The 8,847-nt window shown below is 57.0% G+C and overlaps 1 protein-coding gene across 1 annotated transcript; it reads left to right on the top strand.

Annotated features, from left to right (window-relative positions):
* The first annotated feature begins 774 nt into the window (after positions 1-774).
* Positions 775-8,579, top strand: APLN (apelin). Its single transcript, XM_039250813.1, has 3 exons — positions 775-1,164; positions 6,964-7,135; positions 7,817-8,579. Exons 1-2 carry the CDS (start codon positions 1,098-1,100, stop codon positions 7,128-7,130), a joined length of 234 nt encoding a protein of 77 aa, XP_039106744.1. The 5' UTR covers positions 775-1,097; the 3' UTR covers positions 7,131-7,135; positions 7,817-8,579.
* The last annotated feature ends 268 nt before the right edge of the window (positions 8,580-8,847 follow it).

The raw sequence follows: 8,847 nt of genomic DNA on the forward strand, positions 1-8,847 counted from the left end.
GTCCCCACTCATGATGATGAAGAGCTGCTGCATGTCCCAACAGTGAAGAAGATCCCAGAGGGCAGCCCTTCATGGATTACTGTTACCCTGGCAAGTCTGGATGAGATGGGATTTGAGGTGCTATTGCAAGAATGCAGAACTCGGAGGCAGGATGGAGTGGGGTGGGCATCCCAGGTAAAGGATCTCTCCTGGGGGTGCTGGGCAATTAAGCAGTCTTGGGCACAAGCCTAGACAGTCACCCCCAATGCAAACCCAACTGAAGATGCAGAGGAGAAAGGAAGGCCAGTGTGTGCGCATAGGGGCGGGGGTGTCTTGGCTAGGGAGCGGCAGCAGGAAGGAGCTGGTCAAAGGTGGAGGGAGGGAGTGGGGGAAGCCTGGGCCAGAGTCTTCTCTGCAGCGCCCTGGTTCCTGGACAGCCGTTAAGGAAGCGAGGTGAGAAAGGGTTAAGTGTGCCCATCCACCGCCCCAAATGCTTCCTGTGTTTGAAATCCTTCAGGTCTCCAAAACCCTCTGGCCCCCGGCCAGGCGGGCATTGTCCGGGGAGCGGTTGTGGGTTGTTGGAGCAGCCGTGCAGCCTTTGTTGTGGGGCCATTTCGAGGTTCCCTCTCGCGCCCTGGCTGGGGCCGCACAGTGCGCGCTGGGAGGAGGGCGGTGCGGGAGGCTTGCTCCCTCTCTCTCTTCCTGGCCCCCCCTCCAGTCCCCCAGATGACCACATGACCAAGTGGGCTCGCGGCCAAGCCACAAGCTACAAAATGCAGCCCCTGGAGTGAGCGGGGAGCATTCTCGCTGGGCCACGGGCAGTCGGAGCCGTGGCGGAGCAGCCAGCCTCTTGGAAAGAGCTCGCTGCTGTCCCCGGAGCCGCCCGCCGAGGCCAGCTTGGAGGCGCTGCCCCGCGGCGGGAGAGGGAGGCTGCAGGAGAGGCGGCAGCGAGCGAGCGCGGCAGCCGGCCAGCCCGCGGCGCAGCCGGGGAGCCACGCGAGCTCAGCGCCTGCACGCACGCACTACCCGCGGCTCGCGCCTCTCTCCTCGCCTCCCGGAGGGGCCCGGCCTCCCTGGCCTCCCCGCCCCCTGGCCCCAGGCAGCGGCCCAGGAGCAGCATGGATCTGCGGAGGTGCGTGCTGGCGCTCCTACTGCTCTGGCTCTCTCTGACCCCGGTGTGTGGAGGTGAGTGCGCGCCCTGCCGCTAGCCCGCGAGCCCTTTGCCGCGCTACGGGACCGCAGCCGACGCGCTCCCTCCCCTCCGCCCCCTCGCTCGTGAGCTCTCCTCCTCCCGCGACCCGGCGCGAGCCCAGCTGGAGCAGCCACGCGCCGCCCCGCGGGGCCGCAGACTGACTGACAGAGCGCCTTGGGCAGAGGACCTGTTGGCCGGCAGGGGCGACCCCTTCCTCCGGGGGCGAGGTCGGGGGGCTCGGTTGGTTCTCGGGCATCACCCGCCCGGCGCCTTGCCCCTCCCGGCGGCCCGGCGGCCCCTCGAAGTCCGAAGAGCTCAGGGCCGCCGGCATGCGCCCCGGGTCCCGCGCCCTGCACCCCACGTGGTGAAGGGCAAATGTGGGGCGGGCGGCACGTTCCGCTCCCCAGGGATCAGTGGAGGTAGCTGACCTGACTGAGCCTGGTGGGCTGGCCTCCCAAATGGAAGGTTTCCCGGTTCCTGGAGGTTAGGGGCCAACCGCCGGTCCCGGGGCGCGGGCCACTGGGGATGATGTGCCAAGATGCAGACGTGACACTTGTTGCATAGGCAGGCGCGCGCGGCGGGGGCGTGGAGCCCAGCTGCTGCTCCGCTCAGCCTGCATGGGAGCGGAGGCAGGCTTCCCCGGATCTGGTCGGGCAGGGCCAGCCCAGGCCGCTCTTCCCTTTCCCCAAGGTCTTATCTCGTGTGCTCCTCTGCTGCCCTCATGGGAGGCTCTCCCCACAGACTCCTCGCCACCCCGGGGACTCTTTCATCGATATCCTGGCTCTGGCCTTTACTCAGCCCCAGGCACACTTCACCTCAGTCCTCTTGTCTCTAGGCACCAAACCAGGAAACGTGGACCTGACTTGACACTTCCATGCAACTCTGGGAGGGGGAGTCCTTTCTCCCCCACCTGCAACACACACACACACACACACACACACGCACGCGCACACACACACACACACACACACAAACACACACACACCTGGTATACTTGGCACTGGTGCTCCCTTGCCCTCCCCAAACCTTGTCTCCGCAAATGCCCTGGCAGCTCCGGCCCAGGCTGCCTGTCCCCTGTGCGTCAGTGTCTCTTGGGGCTGTCAGCTCCTACCTCCAGCTGCCACAGTCCTGTGATCTGGCTATCACTGCTGCCTGCCTGGCACCACAGAAGGGGAAGGCCAAAACCAGGTGGATTAATGCCAGTGCCAGGGCTGGAGGCACAGAAAGGTGGGAGCAGAGGGAAGGAGAAGGCAGGGGAGCCCTACTTAGTTCCAGACCCTCCAGAGAGGTAAGATGGCCTGCAGCCCAGGAGCCTCTCCGAGGGGCCTGGCGGGGCTCCACCTCTCTCCCTTTGTAGGCTGCCTCCTTTCTCTGCTTTTGCCTTTTGGCACTGCCCTGGCCCTGGGAGCACTGCCTGCTTCTCAGGAAGATGCAGTTGGTTGGCTCTGTCACCCCCTGCCTTCAGCTAGCTGTCCCGTGTCTTCTCCTTCAGAGCCCAAGTGCTGGGTCAGCCTCTTCCTTGATATGGAGGGACTGAGCTTTTCTTCAGAAATCCCTTCAGGCAGGCATACAGAGAGCAAAGGTATGAATGAAGGACACCTCATGGGCCTGCTCTCCAGGAGCCTACCATCCAATGCAGTTGGCAAGACAAGACACCCACATGACACCACCACTGGCAACTAGTCTAACGTGGTGCCTGCAGGGAAGAAAGTGTGGGTGCAGAGAGGGTGTCCCAGAAGAAGCTGGGGCTTCCTGATCTGCATACTTGGTGCTCCCCCAAGAGGCTATGGGGAGACCCTTGGGCAACTGACCTCCACTAGAACCCTTCTGGGATCCAGCTGGTAAAGGGGACAGCTAGTTTCAAGGGGGATGGAACACTGTGTTTTGGCCCAGACCCTGTCACCTCTTGCTTTAATTCACCCTTCTTCATTAGGCCAGCTGTCTCCATGCCCTTGTTTGGGTAAATTTGTTGCCCTCACATTTTGCTTAAGCCTAGCACTGGACATTTCTAAGGCCCTCAGTGCCTTTTCCATTCCATGACATCTCCTGGAGCCAGGGAGGGGCACTTCTGTGCAGGTGGCCACCAGCCAAGGGTCCGAGTACCTATGGCCTGGCTCCTCCTGCTTCCTATCCTGGGCCAGAAACTCGGACCCCAGAACCACCTTGCCCTTGGCCCAGACTTGCATGCCCTCCCCAGCCAATCTCCAGTCAAAGTCCCAGGCCTGAAAACATTGCTTCCTCCACAACACACTCTGTCCTGACTTGGAATGTCCCCCCACCCTCCCCTTGCCAGACACACACAGACTCCTGCAGTGCCTCCTGACCTGGGATACACTTTGTCTTTTGAGTCTGAGAACTGCTGGGCCAGAGCCAAGTGTCCCTTGGTCTCTGAGCACCTCTCTTTCTTTTCCTCCCCTCCCCCTCCTCCTCCTGAGCCCTAACTCAAAGACTGCAGTCACAGCTCTAGTGTGAGGACAGCCTACTGTACCTCACCCTCTCAGAGAAAGGGCATCGGCTCCCCATCCCCAATCCTAAGTGCCAAGCACTCTTGTAACCTAAGTCAGGCCTCTTGGGCGAAGGACTAATGCAAGTAAAGTGGAGGGCCAAGCTGCCAGAGTGTGATGTGTCCAAGGGCAGCAAAGCTGGCACGGGAAGATAGCTCAGGGCACTGGGGTGGAGGGCTGGGCAGACAAAGGAAGGGTGCCTCATCAGGGAGGTACCTGCGGGACCACAGAGCAGTGGAGGGGACACAGCCAGCGGGTTGCTACCAGAGCACTCATGTGGACTTTTAAAGCAATCACAAGATAGGCTGGACAGCAAGAGGAAAAACAGGTGCATCATTCCTGGTAAGGCTGGCATGTTCCTGAAAAGTCCCACGCACCTCTTTGTGCACTGTCAGGGTTAGAGTTCAGGTTACATGAAAATCAAACCTTGTTCGCCCCTGACCGTAGTTCCCAGTGCAGAGATGCTGGAGCCCCGTTCTGATGTGCTTCAGAGAGCAGTGGCTCCAGTCCCTCTAGGCTTCAGGTTCTTTGGAGGGTTGCCCCAGCCTCCCTTTAAGTAGCAAATGACTTGGAAGAAAATATTTAAGTACACTGAGGATGGCTGACATTTCTAAAGGGGAATTCCTTTGTACAGGCAGGACCTCTACAGTGATGAAAATCAGCAGCCTCCAAATGTCCCTTTGGACAGGATAAAGCTCGGGTTTCAGGTGTCAGCTTATCTCAGGGTGAGCCAGACTCAGAATCAAAAGTAGGAAACAGGTGGGTGATGGGATCGGGGTGTGGGAGGAGCTGCAGACTTCCAGCTACAAAGAAGACAGTGAGCCCCCCACCTGACGGGATGCAATGTGCCGGGGGCTTCTGGGTGGCTGCTCTCTGGGGTTTGGCTGAGCACTTGATTAGCTCAAAGTAGTTCTTCTCTGCAGGCTTGGAGTCTAGATGTCTTCCTGGCCAGAGTCTGAGCCAGCGTCCCTGTTCCATCCTGGTTCTTGGCCTCCCCACACCGAGGGCCTTTCACCCCTAGCCCCCCTCCCTTACTGCAACCAACACTCATAGTCCTGGGTGCTGAATACTTGGAGATGACACCCTCCCCATCTAGGCACCTTGCCTCTCTTCTCCATGCCCACTATACCCCTGGGGCTGTAACCTGTGCCATTGGCCAGTCCCCACCCCAGCCCCAGTAGTCCAGGGCATGGACTCAAGAACCAAGGTCTCACATTATCAAGACCCCTCGGGTCCTCCCTTGTGCCTGGCCACACCCTCACCACAGTTCTTCCTGTCGCAAGTGTTCCTTATCAGCATCATTCCTACCCACCTCAGTGGTCAGGAAGAGCCTTGAGGGGACCCCAAAATACAGGGCAGAAGCTGAAGCAGCTGACATTGGGGGGTGCTTTGTGAAGGTCCTTCACTCCTCTCTCCTTCCCTGGCCCAGGCCTTTTACAAATGGCTTTATGACAGACAGAAGTGGCCTCCTGCCCCACTGCCCCAAAGTGAGAATATAATTTATTTCAATTCTCATGAGGTGATGGGTTTTAATTCTCATTAGGGGAGAAGCTGACACATTACCCCAACCAGAAGCATGGGAGTGTGGCTGGTAACCAGTGGGGTCTTAATGGGCCTGTGGCTTTTCTTGGGGAAGGAGGTAGGGGACTAGGCAGTGTGCATGTGTGCAGTGGGGTTGTGTGTCTGAGAAAGCACAGGCCCTGGAGCCTGGGCGGAGAGGGCCCAAAGGACAAATTTCATCTGCTTTTGGCCCAAGAGGAGGATAAACGCCTGGAAATTGTGTGCAAAGGGAGGAGGAATCACGAGAGCCAAGAAGCCAATAGAGGAACCAGAGTATGGGGATGCTGGAGGCAGGAGGGGGGAAAGGAAGAGCAGCCAGGGGTATGACTGGGGGGCTAGCAGCCAATGGGTGGTTATATGGAAACTGTGAGCTAGTTGTAGGGATTCCTGGAAGGATGAAAGTAGGGACTGAGGGGCAGGGACATGGCTGAGGGTGAATCTGGTGGTGTGGGAGGAGACTGGGATTCATGATCACTGACCTCAGAGGCTGTTTTCCTGCAGGACAGCCCTGGACTGGCCATTGCAAAAGTTCCCCGCAAGTTGGCCTTCTGCCCAGCACCTTCTCATCTCCCTATCCTGCATGCTTCCAGTGGCCACACTTGTTTCTGGAGTGCAAGCCCACCTTCCTGGGTGCGCTGCAGCCTTCATGAGAGCCGGTCCACATGCCTTCTCCCTCACTGTGCCCAACACCCAGCACCACTTGGATTCTATCGTCAGGGCTTAGCCTGACATAAGGAGGCTTCTTCTCTAAGCCAGATGTGGACAGATATAGAGCAGAGCCCTAGAGAGCAGACGAGAAGCCAACTGGGATTTAAATGGAAGGGTTTACATTAAACACAGGGTGGGGGTGTGATCTGGAGATGAAAGAAGATGAGGTATCCGGTGGGGAGGTGCCAGGTGCAACAGCCCACACGTCTCTTGATGCACAGACTTGCCGCTTCAAGTGACCATTCACTCAGTGGTTCACTCATTCATTCATATAAGATGTATTGGTCTCTAAATCTGGTCATAAACTGAATGGAACCCAGCTTAAGGCACACAGAGCCAGAGACACCCCCCCCCCCACGCCACCAGCCATACCCACAAGGAGATCACAAGGAGCAAGTGAGATGCCTAAACACTGATGAGATGCCCAGGAGTGAGGTGTGAGATCTTGAGTACTCAAAAGTAGGTCACGTGAGTATTGAAGGATGTAGGAGCACAGTGACACGATGTTCTGGATTTGCTCTAGAATACTTCACAAAGAAAGGGGATAACTAAAACATATGTGACTCCATCTGGATAACTGTGGAATCTGGATGATGGATACATGGTGCTCGGGGGATTCATCTCCTTGAAATGTTGCATGTTTAAAATGTTTTAAGTGTATCCATTGCAAGGGTACAGTGGAGGGGTGGTTATTGCTTGCTGTGCCCTAACCAGGTATGGACATATGCCTCAAACTGTATCCCACAATGATGTTCTAAATGAAGAATATGTTTGCACCTGCCAGAAACATGATAGAGCTGCCAAAGGACATAAAGTTAGCTCCATAAATTGCAAGGTGTGAGCAGTAGGTTTGTCCCAGGGCAGTGTAAAAATTGCAAATTGTTCACCAAGATAGAAGATAAAAACAAAGAAAAACTTTGATGAGTACTCTCATGGAGAGATGGCCCTCTACCATGAGCCCATAGCCCCCTGTCCATTTGCATCAGCCTTCCTGGCTAACAGGCTTTCTTCTTCCTGCAGGGCCCCTGCTGCAGCCTTCTGATGGGAATGGGCTGGAAGAAGGCAGTGTCCGCCACCTGGTGCAGCCCAGAGGGTCGAGGAACGGACCAGGACCCTGGCAAGGAGGTCGGAGGAAATTCCGCCGCCAGCGGCCACGCCTCTCCCACAAGGGCCCCATGCCTTTCTGAAGCAGGTACTTGAGCCTCTGGTCAGTGGGCAGTGGAAGGAGCAGGGAGGGACAGCCTGGAAGCCTGGTGGCCCTGTTGCTTATCACTGGACAGACACCTGTCCCAAGCAGTTCCAGCCCCATACACAATACGGGGCCTTATAGAACACCTGTCTTACTCCTTCATTTTACAGACATGGAGACCAAGGCCCAGAGAGAGGCATACACCTCAGGCCAATTTCCTAACTCTCTAGGAACAGGGTTCCAGCTCCCCTCCACCCTGCTGCCTGGGTTTGGGCAAGCTGGCCCAGACAGAGAGTTGTAGAAGCCCTGGGGGCCCTTGATGAGCTGGAGAGGGGTGTACCAGGGTAGGCTCACAGGTGTGCAGGGAGAATGTTCACCAGAGCTAGGGAAGCAGCGAGCCTTGGGGGCATCATGCAGAGAACAGGAAGAGAGTTGCCCACAGCCACAGGAAAGAGAAAAACCCAAGGCAGCTGCAGAGAAAGCAAGGCTTAAGCCTGCTCCTGAGACCTGGCCTGCGATGTCCCCCTGTAGTCTGGACAAGGTGGTGCGAATTCAGAGACCCGGGGCTTTAGGTTCAGGGTTGTGGGGAGAGGGAAGTGAAGGCTGTCTCCTTTCTTTTCTGGGATGGTTCCTTTGACCTAGGATATGACAGTGACTCCTTTCTGGTCATTTTTGTCTCTTTAGGACTGAAGGGGCCCCTGAGTGCCCGCCCCCTGCAACTCTTGCCAGTCCATAGATTGGTCTGCTTCTCTGGAGCCCTCACATCCATTCACCTCTCATCTTGCACCTGTCCTCGCCACTGATGGTTCCAGCTCTTCTTACCCACTGGCTTCCCCGAATGTGTGATCCTGCCCCTGGTTGGGATGATTCCCTTTCTCTCCAGTGGATTCATTCAGCCCCTCTTCCTGGCTCTTCTCTGGACTGACTTTGGAGACCCAGCACTGGAAGGCCTGCCTTCTCCCGCCCCATCCCCTTCCTCTAATCCCCACCTCCTCCCATTTAACAGCCCAAGCTTCACCCAGCCCTTCCTTCCTCCAGCTCGCTCTGTGAGCTGGGGGGAAACACTCCCCTCTTCAGTGGGCTCCAGCATATCCCAGGCCTTCCAGCTTCCAGTCAGGTGGACCCTTCACCGGGGAAAGAGCCTCTGGTTAGAGGGACTGGGCATCGGGATGTAGACAGGGTGCCTTGGGGGGCATTGGAATGGGGGCTGGTCTTCTAGTGAAGGGGAGAGGGGAGGCATTGGAGAAGAGGAGGGATAGCTGCTGTGGCCTTTTCTTATTCCATGTTTGGCTTAAGGAAGAGGCAAAGGAGAGGGGCCATGAAGTACTTTGTTACCTCTCTCATCTTTTTGTGTCTCCTAACACTGCCCCCTCACCCCCAACTCCTTCTCTCCCTTGCCCTCTCACTCAGGAGATGGCTCTGTAGTCTCCCAGGAGCAAAAGCCAAGCAGGAGTAGTGTTATGTTGTTGTTGTTGTTTGTTCTGTTTTGTTCTTGCCAAGAATCACAATACCAGCACCAAAAGAAACCTTGGTGATCACTTAGCTCTGCCTCCTTGTGCAAACTCCTGCAAAATGGTCCTGGAGAGGGATAGTGACCTCTTCAGGGTCACTGCAGAGCCAGAATGAGGACCCAGGTCTCCTGGCTCCCATTTGATGATATCCTCTTCCCTCTTAATGATATATTTTCAGAACACATTAAGTGCCTTTCCCAAGAT

This window comes from Hyaena hyaena, unplaced genomic scaffold, assembly GCF_003009895.1.
Source record: "Hyaena hyaena isolate Hyena2069 unplaced genomic scaffold, ASM300989v1 scaffold_383, whole genome shotgun sequence".
NCBI classification, from domain to species: Eukaryota; Metazoa; Chordata; class Mammalia; order Carnivora; family Hyaenidae; genus Hyaena; species Hyaena hyaena.

What these genes read in the sequence shown, in the direction of transcription:
- APLN (XM_039250813.1), top strand. Translation starts at nt 1,098, where the DNA reads ATGGATCTGCGGAGGTGCGTGCTGGCGCTCCTACTGCTCTGGCTCTCT. An exon ending in TCTGACCCCGGTGTGTGGAG is followed by an intron (nt 1,165 to 6,963) that starts GTGAGTGCGCGC and finishes TTCTTCCTGCAG; the next exon opens with GGCCCCTGCTGCAGCCTTCT.